Here is a 22,474-nt window from a genome sequence, read left to right as displayed (position 1 = left end):
CTTTACTTATCTAGGCAGGCTAACCCTCCCCAAAGAAAATAAGCTGGTGTAGGGAGGGGGATGCAGCAGTCTGAGCAAGGCTCCGCCCCTTCTCAGCTGGGTGGATTTTCAAGAACTTCTCCCATGTGCTGCTGCCACCCACAGTTTGGTCCAACTCTCTACCTGGAATTTTATCAGACTAGGAAAGAGACTTAAAACAAAGACAACCTAGGTGAAGGTTTCCTGTAGCCTGAATTGGCCACAAAAACTCAGCTCACAGGTCTCTCTCTGCTGGCTGCTTGCACCTTCGGCTGACTTGCAGATGAAGGCTGAGAGCTAAAGGTTTAAGCTTTATTTCTTGTCTCTTTCCTTACTGTCTAACAGGTTAGAACTCTAGTGGAATGAATGCTGTGAAGCTAGTCTTGTGGACCATCAGCCAACAGGATGCTCCCTGGACCTCTCCCTGGGTACCAGCCAGGGCCAAGCAGCATGCACAGTGTGAGGAAGCGGAGGCACAAGCGCCGATGGAGGCCAAGCTGCAGCAGAAGCAGGAGTCCCGGATGGCCTGTCAAAGCGGCTGCCCGTCACACTCTCACAGCACCGAGCAGGGCTGCAGGGTCTCGGGACCCTGAGCCAAGCTCCTTGCTGTGGACAGTTACCTGATGCTGTGGTGTCAGAGAGGGTTCCTGCGTCCAGAGAGGAAGAGCTGGGTGCCTGGCCCGACAGTCCCAGGCTCTGAAGGCCCAGGGCACTGCTGCTGCTGCCTGGGAAACAAGTGGAGAGTGAACACAGGGTCCCCTCTGCCCCGTCCACAGTATTGCTTTGGCCGTCTGCTGTCATTAGGAGTCTAGACACCAGCACGTGACCCCTCTGGCCACTGCTGTCCACCCACCAAGTTCCGTTACAGATTGAAGAGGCACCCATTCAAAAATTCAAACCAGCAGTAACTATGAGACTGGCTTTCGGCCTAGAAGTGTCAGAGCCATCCCTCACTCTCCACCTGTACCTCTGAGCAGCTCTCACCCAGATCAACCTCTCCCCCATCTGGGGACAAGCTAAGTCAGTGGGGTATCAGCAACTGTCACACCCTTTGTCCTGTGCAAGTTTGCTGTGTTCCTGGCATTGCCTTCTACCTTGCTGGTCCTGCTGCAGGCTGAGGGCAATGGCTAGTTCAACCATGGTCTCGTCGTCTGCATCAGGTGGGATGTCCAGCATGGGAGGAAAGCCCTCAGCACCGGCCAGCAGGGCTTCCAGGGGAGAGGGGTTGCCATTGTTGACATTTTCAGCTGTTTCCAGGACCATCGACTCAGACTGCAGAGAGAAAGCCCCATCAGTGTGTCCCACAGCAAACTGAACGGCTGCTGAGTGGGAGCTAGAGGGGACATGGAGGCTCCTCCTTCCCTCTCCTGCTACCAGACTCACCACCATCTCAAAATCTCCATGGTCCACCTCACTCTGTTCCTGGCTTTCCTGACGGATGTGACCACCATCAGGGATGCCCGATGACTGCATTTTCTCATCCGCATCATCATCATCATCGTCATCCTTGTCTCCTGAGACAAAGAGACCCCAGTAACCTAAAGGTATTTGCTCCTTGACATGTGATTGTCTGCACAGCAAGAGTCTAAAGACAGGCCCCAGCTGGCACCCATCACTTGCGAGGGTAAACTTGTAGGCGCTGGGCGCTACTTCCTTTGTTTTCTGCAACTAGCAGGGACCAGGGAGATGTCGGTCAGCAGTGACAGTTTCTCCTCAACAGGAAGAGACTTCCAGTCCAGAAAGGATAAAAACCTGAGATTTCACCAAGACAGAAATGCAATACCCACAGGCCCTGTGAGCTCATTTCTCAGAAGACCTTTGCAGGACGGGAAATGAACCCAAGAGTGTCTGTCAAGCGTGTCCACGTCACTGTAGTCTAGACTTCATTCCTCCAAACAGCTAGGTCTGTAAGACTTTGAAACTATATAATTACTATGAGAAAAACCAAAACCAGAACCAGGATTGAAATCTGAAGCTGAGGACACTGTGACACATCCCACTGGATTCCTTGTCTGTGAGAAGGCTGTGGAAAGCCCAGGTAGAAAGATGTCTGAAAGTTACAAAGTCATATACATTCCTCCAGATATGCACTGTGGCTGTGATACAGCTCAGTGGTAGAGCGCTTATCCAACATGCATGAGGCCTAAGTTCAATTTCCAGCACTGCAAAAGAAGACACGACTGTTCCATAATATGTACCAGCTACAAGAATGCCCTGGGCACCTGAGACCTAGCTAGTTCAAGTGGAGACAAGCTGCCAGGGGCATACACTGGATTTCAAGGATGGCACCACAAATGCAAAGCAAGCATCTCCATAAAGGCTCCGTGTGAAAACAGCAAGGTAATACATTATCTCTAAACCTGTAACTTACTGCTCTTCATTCTTCCCAAGTGTGGCAAGTGCCCAAGCAAGTACCTCATGAATAAAGTTTGGAACTTGCTACCTAATCTATTCTGGAGAAGTCCACCAGGATTCCATCGGACCCTTAATGATGAGGTTGTGCTAGGGAAAGCAGTCTTGTTCTGATAAAAATAACTTTTGTTTAGTCACTGTGACTATTCTTTCACATTTACTGTTCATTTTGTGGGGGCACAGCACATGGTGGAGGTCAGAGGACTCCTAACATGACCCTCCTGTCACGTGGGCCTCACACATCAATCAGTTCAAACTCAAGCTGTCAGGCTTGCTGCTGAGTGCCTTCACCTACAGTCTTCTTACCAGCTCTCACTGGGAGTTGTTAAACTGTCTTTTACGTTTGGGAGACAAGGCCCCAATTGATAGCCTAGGCTGGCCTTGAACTCTTGACCCTCTCACTTTATCTTCCTGAGTACCAAGAACACAGGCACTCTACCATGCCTAAGAGCATGTATTTTTAAAAATTCCATTATTAACAATTACCTCCAAGACCTTAGCTTTTCATTTTTGAGACAGGGCCTTGCCACATAACCCGAGCCAGTCTCAAATCCAGTGTCGGTTCCATCCTATACTGGTCCACTCCCACCCCCCCAATCTTGCACGTGCACACACACGCACGCACACCGTCCTCAACAGTGAACTTTACATTGTCTTTCCATGTTTTCCCTTCGGCTTTTAGGATGCTTCAGGCAAACGCCCCGTCTCCATGTAACTGTGTAGCTTTGCTGCAGATGCTCTGCGGATCCTGGACATCTTCCACAGCCCTTTCCATCCCCATGACTTTGACTTTATTCTATTGCATGCTTTGTGCACTACCCTACTGTATAGAATACTAAAAGAACAGAAACTAGAAAGACTCTGGTCAACATAGCAGCACCTCTCAGAGCAGCAGCTCATCTCTGGGCCATTGACCCACCCAGGTAAAGCCTAAACGCAGCCTTTAAATTACCCATTGGAGTGTTGCTTCGGGGGGAGGAGGGCAATGTCACGTGTCTCCGCTTGTTCCTGGGCCTTAGGACTCGAATTAGAGCTTGTTTACAGGAGAAGCTCACAGCAGGGTCCTAGGTTTGAAAGGAAGATGTCAAGCTTAGGCATTCCACAGTCAGCCAGGACTCCACTGACACAGGGAGAAGTCTGTCCACACTCACTTGTGTCCTCCTGAAAATGCAGCAGGATGAAGAAGACCAGCCTCTGCAGACTTGGCACAGTAAGACCTTCCCCAGCTTCCTGTCTTTTACCTGTTGGGGTCAGTGTGCAAGGCCACTGACCCTGAAGCCACTTTGGCTCTAGCTTCTCATCACATAATCCAGCCCTGGCCTTCCTCTCTGCTTCATGCAGTAACCAGCACTTCTTTTTTTTTTTTTTTTTTTTTTTGGTTCTTTTTTTCGGAGCTGGGGACCAAACCCAGGGCCTTGCGCTTCCTAGGCAAGCGCTCTATCACTGAGCTAAATTCCCAACCCCGTAACCAGCACTTCTAACACTCATCTTCTGTAACAGGCACACTAACACAGCCTTTACACATGTAACTGACACTCACTCAACGTTAATTCTACATACAGCAGGCTCCAGACTACAAATGGGAGATCACTGAACAAGGAGAAAGTCCTTCCCTTCCCAGACTTCGTCTCTACAGCTCTACTGTAGTTGCAACTGCTGACTCCCACCACATTTTAAGAGATTTACTTTATGTGTGTGGGTGCTTGTTTGCAGGGTAGGTCTGTGCACCACCCCTATAGTAGGCCCAAGGAGGCAAGAACGGTGTCAGATTCTCTGGAACTAGAGTTACGGGCAGTTGTTACTTACTATGTGGTCGCTCAGAACTGAACCCAAGTCCTTCGGAAGAGCAGCCTGTGCTCATAGCCACTGAGACATCTCTCCAGCCCCCTCCAGCCCTCATCAGACCTTAAGTCTGCTCTCTTTCATTAGGTCAGTACTTATCGGGCTATTTCCCCACACTCCCAGACTGACCAGAGGCATCCGGGGCTGTGCTGATACGTACAGGACACAGCAGCATCTGCATGTAGATCTTGGATGCTGTGTTGATACAGTCCAGCTCGCAGGTACAATAGCCATGGATAATGTCTACCAGCGCATTAACCGTAGCTTCAATATGAGTAAGGCCTAAATGGAAGAAAAGGATCACCTGGAAATGTGTTGACAAAAAGAACTCTAGACCCTTGAAAGCCTGAGACAAAAGCACAAATCTCAGCATCGCTGAGACGGTGTCAAGACAAAACAGGCAGACACACCGCAAGGCAAACCCGCGATACTGCGGGGTAGCCTGTGAGCTCAAGTTGGAGTGTCTTTACTCAGTGTCCTTAAAAGCCCTTGCAGAACCTGCACCAAGGAAGCGAGAATCTTTGTAGACGGCTATGGACAAGGTGAGGAACCTTGAGGTGGGCAGATAACTACAATACCCCTATCTTCCCCAAACCTGTTGACAAAGCCAATCTCTGGCAGGCCAATGGGCCTGAGCATCTACTTTTCCCTCTGGCTATAGGGCCGTCCCTCTTCCCCAGTGCTCAGCAGTGTGACCCATGAGAGGACTAAGGCAACAGCACCGAGGAAATGAGTGAAAACACCTACTGCTAAACAGACTCTCAGCCAAGTCTTTCAGATACATTGTTTTTCAATATCAACTACAGAGCCAGGGCCATCATCGACACTCCCCTCATCGTCGTCGTCTCCCCACCAAGGTGAACTAAGCAACATGAAGGAAGCATTTCACACACACACACACACACACACACACACACACACACACACACACACACACACACACACACCTCTGCACTGCTAGTTCCCAAGGGTAGCAATACCGTAAGCTCACAGACATCTCTCTGTGTGTACTTCTATGGAGGAAAAGGTCACGGTGCTGAAGAGCTTATACCTACTTCACTGTATCAAGAGCCAAGTACCCTGCTAATGTGATACCTGGCAGGCAGGCAGGTGCCAGGAAGGCATTCTTGGGCTTAGATGCATGGAGTTTCCAGAAGTGGTTTACAAGCTGAGTGATGAAACTACAGCCGTCTCCTTCCACCTGCTTCTGCGGCTCTTTCCCCTCCTCCGCTCCTTCTACGCAGGAGAAAGGAAATCATTAACGATGGTGAATCTAAGACAGAATTCAATTTGTTTTAAGGTTAACTCAGGTCAAGGAAGCTTGCCTGCGGAGGGAGTTTCAAGTGGGGCCCCAATCAATATGCCAACTATCCCTAGATTCCAGCAGGCACATCTGGGAGAAAAACAGTCTGGGAAAGGAACATCACAGAAAACATTGTGTGTTAGAGTTAGGTAGAGAGGGGAGCATTCAGGATCTTTACAGCAGAGTCAAAGATGCCTGTTCCAACTGCTAGACTAAACCTAGGGGGAATGTCTGAGATTTCTCTAGAATGATTCTAGGATTGCACCGTTAGGAGAACACACAGGAAGGCAATGGCACACAGGAACACGCAGGTGATGGGGACTGCAGACGCAGCAACAAGCTCTTTCTGATAATGGCAAATTAGGCTTGGCACTGAGCACCGGGCAGCCAATGTGAGGAGACGATGAGAGAAGCCAAGAGAGAAGCCACTGCACACACTGAGCAAGCTCCACTGCAGAGCAGTGCAGCAGCATGCAGCACCCAGCACCCGGCCTGCAGGGACCAGGGTAAAACTAAGCCTAGCTTCATCCAAGGGCCTGACTTCTGCATCCCTAAACAAAGTGATTAATACAAGGAAGCCCCACTCCCTGCCACATCCCTGTTGTGCACCAGGGTGGAACGAAGCTTAGCTTCACTCCTAACAACTCCACAACAGACCAGCTGAGGTGCAGAACACTAACTAAAGTCAACCATGGTCAATTTAGTTAAAATAAGGCTTCATCAGAGGCCCTACAGAGCTAAACAAACAAAGGGGGACAATTATCCATTGTCAGAGCCAACAGAATAGGAGGAACATGACAGAGAGAGGTGCAGTGAGCAGGTGTCAGGACCACGGCCACGGAGGCCAAGTTCACCTGTTTCCATCTGGGGCAGCTTGGACTCCGTAAAGTGCACAAGGTTGTTGGGACGTGTGACGGCAATAGAGCGAGCTGTGATTACTAGACGCTGGAACACCTCGGGGTCCAAGTCCTTGCCTTCTTTGCTGGAAGTGTTGAGACACTGCACAGCTTTGCTCAACAAGGCCTGGTCCTATAAAACAGCCGGGTCACAGAAAGTCAACCATAAGCAAAGGCAGGGCACTCAAGCACACAGAGGGCTGGTTACTCCTCTCAGGAAGGAGAGCTCTCAAAACCAACCTTCAGGCTGCCTAATGCTCAACTGCCTTAACTGATAGAAAATGAACAGTCTTTAAAATCACCTGCAACATAACAGTCTCACAGTCTAACAGGAAGCTGGCAGCCACTCAGTCAACACAACCGCAGTAGCCAATCGCTTCCCCTGGCAGACTCATCCATCCCTCAGCAGGGCCTTCACCAGGGATAATGCTTCAAAAACAACCTTTCCTTGGCAAGTTGAACTCATTCCTTGCTATTAAGAGACAGGGGCACAAAAGATGGGCTTGGCAGTGCCCCCAGCACCTTCCTTCCTACGAGTGTGGGCTGCCATGTTTCCCATGGTGCCATGTGGCCCAGCTTACCTTCTTCTGCACATACTGGCTTTATAGGAGAACCTCTAGGCCCAGCCATAACCCCTATTTTACAAGTACCTACCACACTTGTAGGCCTGCTGCGCCAGGCCACAGCTGAGGGCTCGGAGCACCAGCCCATTAACCACCTATGGCACAATCCTGACCCTTGTACAAGAACCAGCTGCCCACGCTCTCTCTCCTTTTTAAAACTTACTGGTCCTAAAAGGGCCAGAAAAATAAAGCAGCATGCCGGTGGCCCACTAGGTGGCTTTCTCAGTCCAGGGTAGCATCTATACATCTCTTAAGAGAACCCAGGGACAGGGTTGGGGATTTAGCTCAGTGGTAGAGTGCTTGCCTAACAAGCGCAAGGCCCCAGGTTTGGTCCCCAGCTCTGAAAAAAAAAAAAGAAAAAAAGAGAACCCAGGGATTCTAATCTCAGTGAGCTTTCCTCCTGCTTACTCTACTAGGCCCTGACTTTATAAATGGAGAGCCAACTTATTCGATTCCCCATCACTCAGTCTCCCAGAGAGGAAGCGGTTACCTTGTGGCTGTGGTAGGCCGAGCGACTGCTGTGCAGGCTGGCCAGGAGGCTCTTTGATTGCTGTTGGACGCTGGCAGGCGCTGGCAGGGAGAGCAACAAAGTGGCCAGCTCCTGGGCTGCGTGCTTGTTTCTCTCCTGATATGAAAGACAGCAGGGTTATCACTCGGCACCACAGGATGCCCTCTATCTGCCCTTCCCTCCTGCCTTCCAGGCCAGCCGAGCTAGGTGACCCACTACTGACTACAAAGAGCAGAAAAGAAGATTTCTAAACTTTAACCCTCCTACAACACAGCTGTAGCAGCTCAGGGATGCTCTGCACATCAAGGCTGTGCCGTCAGAATTCTTCAGCTGCAAGGCAGCAGGCCTCAGTCAACCCTACTTCCTGCCTCTTCAGAAAGCTCCCGTGCGCTTTGAAGAAATAACTTGCCTTCTCAATGATTGGGCCGACAGCAAAGCAGCTTTCCAGGGCTTCCAAAGAACTCACAACCAGCCTGGGGAGACAGAAAGCCTGGCTTGAGTACAAGCACTGTCCTCTCTGCCTCGTGTCAGCCCGGCAAGCTGGAGCTGTGAGGACCTTGGGGACAGCGACTGAATGAATGCCAAATATAAAAATCAAAGCAGAAGAAGACCTGCCACAGGCGCCGTGCATATCACTGCCTGTGTCACAGGCCAGAAGAAACCTGGCTCCTGCTCGGAGATCAACCTGAGGCCATGTTCATAATCCGCCACTCAAAGACGGCGGGCAGGGCTTTTCTTCCTCAAAGAGGATAAATGTGCTTCCTTCTGCTGCCTGTGGCAGGGATCCTGAGGTGGGCTTAAGTCTTGATGCAGCAGTGCCCGAAGCTCAGGTGCTCAGAGATCAGTGGGCAAAGGGAGGCACAAGGGAGAAGTTAAAGCCATCTGTTTACATTGGCAATGGTAAGGTTAGGCTTCTGCTTATAAAGCCAGGAAAATGCACACAGAATGCATTCCCTATGGGCTCTAAGTACCGGAGCAAACAAACTATTTCTAGATGCATGCCACTGGAACATTCAAAGGATAGTACAAAGCACATTTAGAACACGGAACTTCTCCATTAGGGAAGAAGCAGGAAGTCTAGTCATTAAACATTATCTATCAGATAACATGCTCTGGGCTTACTGCTGTGAATTTAAGTGGCATCCTGATAGCTGGGGGTCTGGACAGGGAAGGAAAGCACCAAGAAAGTAGCGAGAGTGAGAAGGGGCAGGAGGAAAGGAAGGCACCAAGGGAAGATGGAGGAGGAATTAGGAAAAAGGGAAGTGGACAGGCTCCAGGGGCTTATGAACTGGCAGGGGGATTTTGCCCCTCTACCCCATCCCTTCGCATCCGTTGTACAAAATGTGCAGCAAGGATAGATTAAGGAAGGCAGAGCCAAGAGGCTGATGTGGCCAACACCAAGGGTGCGCTCACAGTCCGGGGTAGGCTCTGGTTTACACATGGAGAGCTCTGCAGCCATGCAATGACCAGAACAGAAAGTAGCAGGACTTGGAACAGAAGCGAATCAGCGCAAAGCCACAATGCGGACGCTGCTCTCTGACACACACGCACTCGTGCAGAGAAAAGAAACAGGGCATACTAACCGATCCAGCTTGGTTAGGGACTCAGTTTCAGAACTTGGGGGAGAAGCAAAGGGAAAAAAAAAGGAAAAAAATGTGAAGCTCAGAGAAACCTAGAAACACATCCTAAGCAAACGATATATGAACGGGGTAGGGAGAAAGGCAGAAATGGGGAGGCTGCTTGCTGGTGGGGTGCAGTCACTCCAAGCATGGCTGCCTCAAGGGCTTACAATGTAAGAAGCTCACTCTTACATCAGGACCTGCTTCATCTACCATGGCAAACCAGCAGCCAGCTAGCACAAAGAAGCCAAGCACGTGCTTCCGAATGCCACCGTAGGGAGGTCTAAGGACACTGCACTTTCCTGCAAGACGCTGCAGCAGCCTCTCTTGCTGGCAGTGTCACTACCACAGAGTAGCAACTTCCACAGAGAAAGACGAGAAGATGATGCAACTGGCACAGAAGGAGGATGTTTGCTGTTGTTTCAGTCTGGATCCTAATCTAGAGCATGGGTGTAGGCACTTTCTAGACCACTGCCTGTGGCTATTCCAAATGTTAAGTAAATGACCAAGCTTCTGCCTGGACAGAGATCCAGCATCAGACACTTCTGAACCCACTTCCCAAGCTCTGTGTGTATATTAGGGAGAAACTGAATGTTCCAGGGACTGAGAATCTGACAATCACAGACTAGCTTGGGAGACTCAAGACAGAGGAGGCTCTGCAGTCAGTGCAAAACAATTAAGAACCAAGCCCTGCCAACACTGGTACCTCTCCAGGACAGTGCCACTGGTTGTAGCTGGAGCAGCTGAGTCACTGTCTCCAGTGCCGTTGCTCTGGTTCAGGTTAGGAGGGCAGACGCTGCTAACAGAGGCAGAAGGGAAGTCTTCTGGGGGCTCATCAGGCCAGCCAAACTGCTCTTTAGTCTTGCCATAAATTTTTACAGCATCTATCATGGTGACGCCAGCTGGATCCACAGAGGCACCGACTGAAATAAGCAAGAGAGGCCTTTAGGAAGCGTATTTACTAAGAGTTCACAGAACCCTTCCCAGGCCAGGCACAGAGCAATCAGGTACAGGTGCAAACCCCGTCCGCCTCATAGACTCTGGAAGCCATGTCTGCTAAGACACTTGCGGCACATACGGCCACTGCTGAACACACAGGACAGCTGGATGGACCACAGCCCGGCGTCTCCTACTTGGGAGACCCTAACCATCACTGTGAGGATCCTGGGTAGCTCACTTGTGGTCCATCGCTCATCTGCTGATTCCCAATGAGCTCTGAGCACTTTCTCTGTTTGGGGTACAGGTTATCACCATCCTTACAAACAGCAACTATTCCTAGTAGAAAGGACTTCAGCTAAGCGGCCAGTGATTGACAAAGAGCACACAGGCTCAGCAACATGTGAAGAAAGCCCAGAGCCAGTGATTCAGCTCACTTAGCAGAGTGCTGGCTAGGTTCCATCCCAACACCACATAAACTGGCATTGTGACACATGCCTCTAATTCCAGAACTCAGGAAGCAGAGGCGGGAAGATCAGAAGTTCGAGGTCACCCTCAGCTATATAATGAGTTCAAGGACGGCATGGAATTACACAAGACACTGTCTATAAATGAATGAATGAATAAAATGCAAAAAGCTCTGAGCCAGGGATATGGCTCAGTTGATAGGGCATATGCCTCCAGGTTTCATCAGTTAGTCTTGCCTCCTCTGACATGGAAGAATTCCATCAACGAGGCTAAGGCAACACCAAAGAGAACAGCTACCTGTGTCTGCCTCTCTCTACCAACACACCTATTCTTCTTAATAGGCCTAATGGCACTGACCTGTAATCCCAGATACTCAGGAGGCTAAGGCAGGAACCCCCTCCCATGCCCCCGTTGGCTTATAGAACGGGAGACCCTGTTTCAAAATAAAAAAAAGGGGTTGGGGATTTAGCTCAGTGGTAGAGCGCTTGCCTAGGAAGCGCAAGGCCCTGGGTTCGGTCCCCAGCTCCGGAAAAAAAAAAAAAAAAAAAAAGAATCAAAATAAAAAAAAGCTAAAAGATGGCTGGTAATATAGCTTAGTGGTAGAGCATTTGCCTAACATTCAAAAAGGCCTGGGTTCAATTCCCAGTACCATCAGAAAGGAAACCAAGCAGTCTCCTTTCCTGGCACCCCACCTCGTACACCTCCAAGAAAGGGCAACTAGGTCCTACAGGGAATCCCTCCCTAGCAGTGGAGGGACACCTAGTGCTCATCTGTTCTAGTCACAGGAGAAGGCTCCAGCCTGTCCTGGCTGGCTGACTCACTGAAGAGGTTCAGCTTCCGGTCAGCCTGCAGGGCTTCCTCTCTGGTGAAGGGGAAGTCAAACCAGCGGGAGCGGCTCAGGTTAAGCTGCATGGTTCTGCCAAAGATCTCGATGTAGGACGGTGCTCGCTCGATTGCCTGTGTGCCAATCTGGATCCGCATGCCCGTCATCACCATGGTGCTACTGTTGTTACTGATCTCCATGGTGAAGCCTCCAGGCTGTGGGAAAGGAGCACAGTCAGAAAAATCTCCAGGGTCCTTCCTCCCACATCCCCTCAATGGTTACCTGGGTAAGACCTAACTTCTCTGAACTCCATCCTAATCATGTCACCACAGATATGAGAAGGAGAGTGCCAGGCTCCTCCCCCAAACTCGAAACTGTCAGACGGTGCCCTATACTCAGTAGCCCTTCTAACAATGGTAGGAATTTAGCCTGGAGGACTCAAACCTTCAGCGTATGAAGGAAAGTTGATTTATTCATTTGACCAGAAGTGAGCATTTTCCAGTACATATTCTATGTCTGATTCTAAAGGAAAATGTGGAGCCAGCACGACCTCTCAATGTTGGGAATCGTTGCCTTGCATGTGCAAGGCCCTGGGTTCAACCCTCCTACTGAAGAGACAGGCACCATGTGTTCAACACTGCTCACGAGTGCCCCCCACACAGTGAGCCAGCCCCACACCCAGCTGCTCACCTTGGTGTTCGCCACATACATGCCAGTGGAGTTGAGCCTGTGCTTTATCTGTTGCGCATTGTAGACTTGCAGGAGGTCATTACCACCAAACTCCACATCCGTTAGCTGCTGGTTGTGTTCAAAGAAGTCAATGGGGAAGGTCACCTGGCTGGATGTGCGGGCTGCTGTGGGGACAGTGCCAGATGGCCAGAGGGCATCAACATATAATCTCAGCACTTCGGCTCTCACTCTAAAGCTGAAGACTAAGCCCTTGCTTACACACTCTGCTCTAACCAAACGGGCCTCCATCACCATCCATCACGATGACCGCTCGAGGTCAGCTTTCCAGCTGGTCACTCCCAACCAAATGACCCACTATATAAAACCTGCTTTCAGTGTGGGCTGCACAGTTTACAACATAACAGAACCTCTTTCTTTATGGTCGATAAGCTGCATCATCATCTCAAACACAGAAATTCTAGGACAAAGTCAAGGAAAAGTGATGGTGCCTGCAATGTACTTAACTTAGCCAGAACTATTCCAAAAAGTCATGCTTCCTCTTCTTCAAAGAGTCCTCTCCCAGCCACAGTAAAACCTTTGATGGCCACACTGTTCTGCCGGAAACTGTTTAACCCTCAGCTAGATCAAAAGCACCTTTGCTAACCCCAAAGAAAGGCTAAAGCTGAGGACAACATTCGGACCTGTGGGACACCAAGAACTGCTGGCTCAAACTGGGCAGCCAACAGTGGTTGCCATGTGGACCTGTTTCAGAAGACTAGCTGGGAATGACCTCTGACCTCACCAATACAAACGCAGGAAAGCCAGTTCTTCTAACCGGCACAGGGCCTACTCTGTGGCTGTCTAGGAGACTGCTGAGCCCATGCCCATTGGGTTTGGAGGGGCCTTACTGATTGTAGCTGTTTTGCGCTTTCGCACAGGCTTCATGATGCTGATGACGCTGCTGGGCTGCAGAGACGGCTGGAGCCAGTAAGAGGTGTTCTCCACGTTGGCCATATAAATTCGCAGGCTGCCATCCTCACACAGCAGGATCATGGTGGTGCGCTGCTGCTCATTACAGGCAGTGTGTCTAATAGCAACCATGTCCTGGATCTAGGAGGAGAGGACAAAGATGGTGGGGGATCAGTTCTCACCCGTGTGGCTCAGGAGCCACAGAGGAAGGTGTAAAAACTCAGGCTCTACAGAGGGCCCATGTACTAAGGACAGCAAAGGCAACAGCTGGAAAGACAGAGACAGTTTTCACCTGTTTGTTTCTTGAAGTGGGGCTCAACATGGAGCTTGGGCTGGCCTCCAAACTCTTAAGCCTCCTGCTCCAGCCTCCCTAGGCTAGAATTATGGACTTGTACCACCATACAGAGATGGAAAAAATCTTTTCCAACTGCCAAGAGATGGCCCAGATTCTTAGGTTAGGAGCCCTGGGAAGAGGGTACTGACCTTTGCTTTGGCGGGAAGAGTCTTAATCTCCTGGATGAGGAAAGTGTCTGGTTTCACCATGACTACCAGAGGCACACCAGTAGTTTGCTGAACACAACACACCAAGCCAGGGTGGTTCATCACCTCAGACCACTGGCAAAGGGCGGGAGAAGTCTTACTGCCACCATTGGAGCTGCAGACACCAAAAGTGGATACGGCGTCAATCCCTGTTGTCCTTAAAAAACGTGTCCTAACACAGCAGAGCTGGTCACAGGGGCAAGAGCAAGGGACAGAAGCCCTCCCCTCCAACTCCATTCCTCCTCCTGCCTTCACCTGGGCAGACCAGTAGAGCTGGAATCACCCCAGGACGAGAAAGCAAGAGAGCTGGCCCTGCCTCCTGCAGGGTGAGCTAGCCTGGGGCACTGCTAGTGAACTGGTCCTTGAGGTGAGGGTGCACAAGAGCTGACAGTCTGACCAACCCAGACCCAGATCCAGGGCTCTGAGTCAGTCCACCCCAGCATCTACCCCACCGATGAATTGCTAGAGTGCATGAAGGGGCTGGTCCTGCAGATCAGAAGCTGCAGGGCCTCCATGACACATGACAACAGGATATCTGAGAGGAGGCCCAGTGAGGATCCAGTACTAGTAGTGTAAAAGGCAGAGAGCTCGGGGCTGGGGATTTAGCTCAGTGGTAGAGCGCTTACCTAGGAAGCGCAAGGCCCGGGGTTCGGTCCCCAGCTCCGAAAAAAAGAACCAAAAAAAAAAAAAAAAAAAAGGCAGAGAGCTCAAGAGGCAGATCAGTGACTCATTGTAATGAACATTGCAAGATGTAAGGACTAAAGGCGGTATTGTGGGACACACTGAAGCTCCCACATGGAGATGTTTTTGATGTCGCTCCAAACAGAACCCCTGGCTAAGTTCAGATGTGCCATGGGTTAGTATTCTAAGAGCCAGGTGCATGCTCCCATCACTGCTATGTGTGTCCCCCAAGAGAACTCACTGAATCTTTGCTGCTAGGAATCAGTGACCTTTCAAGTCCATCAACTACACAAGGTCACAGAGCTGCGTAAGGTGAAAGGCATGGTGCCCTATGCGATTCTCCTGTCCATTTGACATCCTTCAAAATCAAGTTAATTCTACAGATCTAAAATAGCTCTTCAGTCGCAGCTAAGGGATAGGAGAGTCTCTGAACCTCTTCTTCCCATCTCTAGCATCAGGAAAACTGACGAATGTACTTACTTGCCCCAATTCTAGCCACCCTACCAGGACCGATGCCATGTCCTGGTTACTGATGGGGAGAGGGTGTGTGAGCTTCTAAGGAGGCGAACTGAAAGGACAGGGTGAGTGCTCAGCCACACTGTCTCCTCCTTCAAACTTGGTCATGGCTAAAACCTTGCCTACAGGTTTCCTCTCTGTGTAAAGCAAACCCCTGTGCTGGTGCCTAGGGGCTGGGGTCTCCATGGTAAAGAACAAACAGGCAGGCAGGCCTTCCAACTATGGCGGCTACTTGTCTTTAAAGATGGAAGCGGGTGTGTACAAGCAGCACAGGAAGCAGTAGTGGAGAGGAAAGGGGTTGGAGGAGGACGGAAGGCAGAGAGCCACACTGAGCAAGAGCATGTGGGAGGCCAGCACACTGGATTGCTCTCACCTTTTGATGTTGATGGGGAAGAGCTGCAGCACCTCCAGAGTGCTCCTGCTGACGGTGGCTGCAAAGGACTTGCCCTGACTGTAGCTGAAGAAAAGCATCTGCAACACGTGTGAATAGTACACAGACACGCCACCACCTGCCACCTGGCTGTTACTGTCCTGTAGGAACAAAGACACGCATGTGCAGGACTTCGCTTACTGGCTGGAACCCAGCTCCTGGGGCAGAACTTTAACCCATCACCAGGCATGAGACCCCTACGAGTGGGCCTCACGATGACAAGTGAGCATGATACACAGATGTTCTAGAAGACTGACCAATAAACGTGCTTGCAAAATACTACGCTATACCAAATTAAATTTTAGCTTAAGGAAGATGGCTCTGACGGGCAGTTTAGAGAAGAAAATCGTGGCTAAAATCACTAACTAAAACACATGCCTCTCCCAGGAAGAATACAACCCTGCCAGGTAGGCAGGATGACCCTGGTGAACAGCCACCTGGGAAAAGCAGCCCTGATCTGTCTCAGGATAATTGACAATATCCTATGCTGCAAATCTCCTCATTTGTCCAAACAAGCAAGCCTTGGAATTTATGTCTCTGTAAAACATGTTTAATTGCTCAGGGTAACTTGGGGTATCAAAGTACATAAACTAATGGGGATTTTTGTTCAGGGCTGGCTCCCTTTTGTGCACCGGCCGAAACTGGTCATGGTGGCTATTATTAGATAGTTTTTTGAGCTAGAGTGACATTTCGTGGACCTGGATTCAATTCCCAGACTGCATGGTGAGTCCTGACCATCTGTAACTTCCTATTCCAGAAGATCTGATCCTCTCTTCTGGCCTCCTGTGCTGGATTCATGTGCACAGCGCACAAGCGTACATGCAAGCAAACATCATACACATAACATAATACTGAGACATATTAACTCTGTTGACAGAAGCTGAGAAGCAAGGACTTTACAGCCCAATTGCCTTAGTGGTTTAGTTTTGCCATGAAGTAAAAAGAAGTGAAGTGCATATGCATGCGTGCACATACAAGGAAGGGTAAGGAAACCGAAAGGGACAACAGAGGAGTTTCTCAACATAGTGAACACAGAACAGAAGAAAGTGACTCTAACCTTCAGATCCTCGTGATTTATTTCCAGCACATTAGTGACATAGAAGGGCCCCTGCTGGGCACTGCTGGCCTCCTCCATGAGCTGTGTGTACATGTACCCAGCAGAGGACATGATGACAATGATGTTCTTGCCTTCCTCGTTGAAAAGGAAGGTGACATCCCTTATCTTTGAGCTTGGCAGGAGGAAGTAGAAGGTGGGGCTCAAGGCATCAACAGACAGGTCGTAAATCTGCAGGGTGACAGGAGGGGGAAGAAGGGCGATCTGTTTCAGTCCCACCCCCAACACATGCCAGGGAATTCTAACCGCCACAACCTCAGGCTGGTGGGCATTCACCCTCTGGTCAACGAGCCCCACTATTAAGGCCTTAAGCATTACAGCGCACATAAAACAACTGCTTTCCAAATTCTTCAGGGAGTGAGCAGGAAAAGATACGCAAATTTATAACAAGTAGTCACAAACGTGTACAGACCCAATTCCTACAGACACGTGGTGTCAACCTACTCAGGAACATAACAGATTCTGGTTTTTAAGTCAAGTGTTCAAGAAAGAATGAAAGCAAACCAGCATCACTGACCTTGACGAAGTCTGCAGTAACAATGGCTAGCTCGGTCTGAGAGCCAGGGAGCCACACAGCTTTGATGATGAAGTTCCCTGTTGCCAACTGGGGATGTAACACTAAGTGATCGGAGACAGAGCCCGAGCTACTGAAGGTGAGCACATGGCAGTCCTGGGCATAGGTTCAAGAACAGAAGAGTTAAATTGAGACGGATACACTGAGCTCCTTCATTCTGAGCTCCCACATGTCCCTTTTTCCGAACACTCCTAGCCTCCAGTTTGCATTCAGACTGCCTAGACACTCGGGTCTCCAGAACACAAAAAGATCAGAGCAATGAGAAGACATGGCGTGAGCTCATAGAAAGACATCTACATCCTATTAACTTTCATGCCTTCAGCTATGAGTGAAGAGAAGGGGAAGCTGAGGCCAGGGAAGACTTGGCCAGAGCTCACAGCTTGGGGAGTCGGTCCTGCAGCGTCTTTACCTTCAGCCCACACACTGCCAGGTAGTCCTCCTTGCAGGGGTTTCCAGTAAGACTCAGCACGGTGAAGGGAACTGGAGCAGAAGCCAAGCGGGTTAGAGTCAACTTCCTCTTACTGGAATCTGCTTGCTTCAGGAGCGCCGAGAGCTGCAGCACCGTGATCTGCAAAGGAAGCGCCACCTGCTGAGGCCCAGACCCAGACCAGGCCCTGAAGTCTAGAGCAGGCAGTTAAGGAAGCTCCCTTGGGAGGGGTGTAAGTCACTGCCTTGTTTTGTGGATTTAGTCTCTTAGAAAACTTGTAGATGAAGTTCAGCCTCTACTTCTCCCCAAAAGAAAGTCATGGAAGGTCATTCATTCATCTCTTTCTATCAAAGAGGGCAAATAAGCCAAGTAATGAAACCAACTGTTCTGTGCAGAATCTTCTCATAACATACTTAATTCAATCCCTATACACCATTGCCCTCAAGTGTCCCATAAAGCACTTCCTGGATCAGCTGCTTTAAGGACTGTTCCTACTGGCAGTTAAGGTAAGACAGCAGCCCTGACAAGAGGCAAGAAGAGAGAAAAGATACCTAGCATTCTGCAACTGAGCATCTGAGTCCCTGAAGAGCAGGGATTTCTAAACAAGAAACACTGACTTCTTAAGAAGACTTTTGCCTTTCAGCTTGACCCTTTCTGCATCCAAAAATGGGCAGGAATGGGAACTAAGTTTTCCTGAACACCAGCCAATCATCGCCTTTCCCAGAGTCTTTCCAAGTCATCTCAGTTCTAGGGATAACGAAGAGACTCTGGTCCAAGCCAAAAGGTTTAATGAGATCAGTCTTGAAAGCACTCTCAGGAACAAAGCAGTGGATGCTTCCTCTCAGAGGGCCAAGCTGAACACAGTCAGATCCTAAAATGAACAGGAAGGAATCATGGGACCTACCTTGCCCTTCTCGTGGCTGACAGCCAAATGTTGGCGGCGCCCATGGGGGGAAGAAAGCACACACATAGCCACCCGCCTGAGCACGTGGGCACTGATCAGCTGCCGTATAGTCTGGCCCTGGTCTCCGCTGTAATTCATCCGAACATTCTCAAAGGCACCTTCCTGTGAGCCTAAGGTGGGAACCTAGCAGAAGGGAGAAGCAGAAAAAGTATTGGAGAAGGCAAGACTGAGTGGACTCATCCACTGTCACCAGAATGGCAGTGCACCCCTTAGTCGTTCAGCAGCTTTAAATCTGGTGGGCGGGGTCAAAATTAAATCTGGTGAATCTGATCAAAATAAATGATATGCATGCACATAATTCTTAAATAATAAAATTACTAACAAAGGTAAAGTAGAGGGCGTGGTGGCAGAAGCCTTTAATCCCAGCACTTGGGAGGCAGAGGCAGATGGATGTCTGTGAGTACCAGGCTAGCCTGGTCTATATAAGGAGTTCAGGCCAGCCTGAACTCAAAATGGACAAGTGATGGACTTCAGCCCGCAGTCCACTGTCCTCAGCTGATTAAAGTCTACTGCTTCAGCCTGGCTCCAACAGTAGAGTCAAGTTATCATGAGAGTAAGTTAGGCACTGGCTGTTTTCAAACGTTAGTGTTTTCACTTATAAACAATGGTAATGACACGCATGCACCTGGCAAAAGTAAACTTGGCAACTTAGTGGGCCACCAACTCCATCTTTAATTTTGATGTCAGTATTTAAAATATTAAGCGCCCTGCTCTGGGTGTCTGTCCACTCGGGGAGTCGGTCCTGCAGCCAGGTAGTGCTCCTTGCAGGTTTCCAGTAAGACACAGCACTGTGAGTACAACTCACAGGCAGACTCACTCTGTCCTAGGCCCCTTTTGAATTCTACAATGACTGTACACTGGTATATTCCTCCCCCTTTGGGAACTGCGTCTACTTATTTATCCCTGCAGTTCAGGAGTCCGAGGTGCAAAGCTGGACGACCAGCCCTAAGTCACAGGACTGACAGGCTGGAAGTCAACAAAGGATAAAGCTATCTGCAAGCTACTGAGCCTCAGGAAAGACACAAGCAAGAGGCTTCTGGTTTTATTTTAAAACTTTCAGTTATAGTGCCCACAAAATGGACCCCCTAACATCCTAGAAGGTTTAACGCATCCACATGCTTTAACAAAAAGAAAACTTGCTCCCTAAACACCTGAGTTCTTGTCAGACACACCTCATCTGTGGGCTACTACACTGCTCAAAGTATAGCTGAGGAAGGCTGTTGACCACAGATTGTAGGCTCTGCATGGCCTAGGACCCACTCACTCGTAAGTCTCTTCCTCAGCTGCTGTGACAAATACTGGGGCGCCATGACATACAGGTTGTCATGACACAGTTACTAGACCTCACAACCCTGACATCTCACCATCAGCTGGTCTGTCATCTCCACAACCTTGTCCACTGTGTGCAGTTCACTGAGGGCCTGCTGTGCCCGGCTGCTGCTCCCCACGGCGGAAGCCTGCTGAAAGTTGGTCTGAATGGCATCCATGAGGAAATTGAGCATGTCTAACACGAGAGGAGCGAAGGAGAAATTGGCCTGAGAGAAATCGAAATACACAAATGAAAAAAAAATAAAAATACAAAAGAAAAAAATCATGGATCACATGCAACAATCTTGACAGCCATTGTCTAGAGTAGGACACAGTCCCCTCTGTAGAATCCTAGCTCTGATGACAGTGAGTAAGAGGACTATTTCTAAGTCGAGGTCCACAGACACCTAAGTCATTCAAGGTGCTTTCTCCTATGCACACAGAACGGGGAAAGAGAAAACACAATCGCTCAATGGGTTCTGCATTCTGGGGCTAGATAAGAACTTCTGGCCAAGGAAGTATGTTCCAGAATACCACTCCCACTAGCTCTAAATCCCTCCTAGAGATGGGCAACACATGCTACCTGCATGCATACTGCATGAATATGAAAGGAAAACAACCGGGCTACCAGGGAAAGCTCACAGAGCACTGGTCAGACCTGCTGGACTGTCCTGCGCTCCAGTACCCATCCGGAAGCCCCACCTGATTCTGCAGCTCCTCACGGCACCCCTCAACTGTGCGGCACAGGCTGCTCTTCTTGGGCTTCTCTTCATCAGCAACCTTTCCATCACTGATGGTGACCTTGGCCTTGTCAGCAGGTGAGGTGCTGGCATGGCGCACCAGACTCTCTGAAACCCTAGGCTCGCTCTGAAATGCTGACTCCTTCATGGTAGAGCTCATGCCACTGCTAGGAGTTCGTTTCACCAGTGCCTAGAAACAGAAAGCGTCAGTGTCCCTACATTCCTGTCACACTCAGGTGAGATTCTGCCGAGCTATTAGAAGCAGGAGGGCCTGACTACACATGCACCCGTGATCCGAAGCCAGATCCACAGGGCTCACTCAACATCCATCTTCACTGCCCTCTCAGAGCATCAGGCCTGACGAGGTGATGAGGATGCTGCTGTTTTTAATGCGCCAAGTGAAGAGCTCGGGCCACAAAGGGATGCATCACCAATCACACAAGGACAGTAATGCTTGGCCACACAGAGCTGAGGTGGGGATTTTCTAGACTGCCTTATGTTCCCGTATTACTAACAAGTTGCCCATGGGACACTGTGAAGGTTCCATCATCACTCACCAAGCAGCTGCCATCTTCCTTGGCTCCACAGTCACAGAAAAAGGAGCCATACTTGGCATAGGAGATCTCATGATCCTTGTGGCACACCTTCGCACACACTGTGCACACACCCACCCCATCCACCATCTTACATGTATGACAGTGGTACCTACAAGCAACAATAATCAGCAATAAGTCCCATGCAACAACACTGGAGGCCCAACAATCCTCGCTTTAAAAGGACTCACCAATGCTGGTTCATAAATTCCTTCTGTGTGATGGTGAAAGTGCACAGCTTATTGCAAAGAGAATCTTCATCCTTCAAAGATTAATAGGTCTTTTTAATCAAACATTTCCCTCTCCATCAGGGTCCCATAAAAACACACCTGCTCCAACACTCTGCGGAGACTCCCGGTGTCTAATGGGAACCTGCCCTGATTTGAAACAGCCAGCTGTCTGAAAGCCTCCTACAATTTCAAGTGCCATCTTCTGGTCTTGTTGACAAGAAAGGGTGGGGAAGACAGACAACAAAAACCTTTAATACTGTCAAGAGTCTGCCACCATCTGTCCCTAAACTTGTATGGATAAAGCAGAACAAGTAACTTCAGAGATAAAAGCCACATACTCAGTGAAAAGTTGCTTCAGCTGGAGACTAGCTCCCATGCCTATTGTGCAGGCCTAGGGAAGCACAACAGCAGACTCTTGCCTTGTGAGCAGAAAGAAAGCAGCAAGACTCCAAGCCCTCAAGCCCGCCGAGGACAGAAGAGCACCACAGTCTCAAGCACACTGGACAGGCTGCACAGCCATTCCGTTCCCTACTTAGCACTTACGGAGTCCTCAGCCTGGGAGTCTTCCTCTTCCACCGCTAACTCTTCCACCCAGTCTGAATCCACCTCAATGGCACGCTCCTCCCCATCTACCGACAGATGGCTCGGTCCTTGACCATTACTCTGGCTCAGGGCATTCGTGACGTCAGCCAGGTAAGACATAATGTGACATGTGCATTCCAAGACCATCACATGCTGCAAGAAAAGACGAGGAAGCTTAAGTTCTCTCATGTCAGGCACTTTCTAACAGCATTCAAGACCAGAGGTCAGAATCAAGGCAGAGAGGGAAGACGGCACATCATACAGCCCCCAGCTCCTACTACGACCTGCACACAGCTGCTCAGAGAGCTGCAATGAACTCCTGTGGACTTGTTCACTCTTCAGCATAAGCCTGAGTAAATTTGAAGAATGGAATACAGAGGGAAGCGGGGGCCCCTCAAGACAAGACCAGCTTGAAAGGGTCTCTCAGCATTCTCCCTGCCAGAGACCGGCAAACCACAGCAGGGAGTTCTGTAGTTCTCTCAAAAGCCCAGGAGACAGATGCTGGAGAGACACTCAGGAGTTACGAGCACATGCTGCTTACAGAGAACCCAGGCTCCACTGCCAGTACCCACACCAGGTTGCCCTGAACTGCCGGTAACTCCAGCTCCAGGGGATCTAACTGAGTTCAAGCATGCGCACAAGCATGCACACACACAAACACGCTTCACAAATAGAAAGCCAGTCATGGT

The 22,474-nt window shown here is 49.8% G+C and overlaps 1 protein-coding gene and 1 non-coding gene across 8 annotated transcripts in view; one reads left to right on the top strand and one right to left on the bottom strand.

Moving 5' to 3' along the window:
- Positions 1 to 22,474, bottom strand: part of Ubr4 (ubiquitin protein ligase E3 component n-recognin 4) — a 108,087-nt gene that overhangs the window by 46,717 nt on the left and 38,896 nt on the right. For 3 of the 7 annotated variants that reach the window (XM_087549433.1, XM_087549435.1, XM_087549434.1), the window contains exons 35-60: positions 21,747 to 21,938; positions 21,165 to 21,235; positions 20,938 to 21,085; positions 20,343 to 20,570; positions 19,697 to 19,867; positions 18,273 to 18,455; positions 17,351 to 17,509; positions 16,885 to 17,037; positions 16,311 to 16,538; positions 15,197 to 15,354; positions 13,570 to 13,741; positions 13,026 to 13,227; positions 12,139 to 12,302; positions 11,447 to 11,663; positions 9,928 to 10,144; positions 9,186 to 9,218; positions 8,012 to 8,075; positions 7,585 to 7,719; positions 6,430 to 6,604; positions 5,598 to 5,681; positions 5,368 to 5,508; positions 4,433 to 4,554; positions 3,383 to 3,494; positions 1,402 to 1,532; positions 1,113 to 1,290; positions 639 to 743 (exon numbers count right to left, since the gene is read on the bottom strand). In XM_087549433.1, coding sequence (XP_087405559.1) covers positions 639 to 743; positions 1,113 to 1,290; positions 1,402 to 1,532; positions 3,383 to 3,494; positions 4,433 to 4,554; positions 5,368 to 5,508; positions 5,598 to 5,681; positions 6,430 to 6,604; positions 7,585 to 7,719; positions 8,012 to 8,075; positions 9,186 to 9,218; positions 9,928 to 10,144; positions 11,447 to 11,663; positions 12,139 to 12,302; positions 13,026 to 13,227; positions 13,570 to 13,741; positions 15,197 to 15,354; positions 16,311 to 16,538; positions 16,885 to 17,037; positions 17,351 to 17,509; positions 18,273 to 18,455; positions 19,697 to 19,867; positions 20,343 to 20,570; positions 20,938 to 21,085; positions 21,165 to 21,235; positions 21,747 to 21,938 — 3,943 coding nt within the window. 7 annotated transcript variants of the gene reach the window in all.
- Positions 11,208 to 11,279, top strand: Trnav-aac3 (transfer RNA valine (anticodon AAC) 3). The gene has a single exon. It is a non-coding gene; the product is annotated as a tRNA-Val (tRNA).

The sequence above is a fragment of the Rattus norvegicus genome, chromosome 5 (assembly GCF_021556685.1).
Source record: "Rattus norvegicus strain SHRSP/BbbUtx chromosome 5, alternate assembly SHRSP_T2T, whole genome shotgun sequence".
NCBI lineage: Eukaryota > Metazoa > Chordata > Mammalia > Rodentia > Muridae > Rattus > Rattus norvegicus.
The sequence above is the reverse complement of the archived record's forward strand: the minus strand, read 5'-3'. Positions and strand labels throughout refer to the sequence as shown.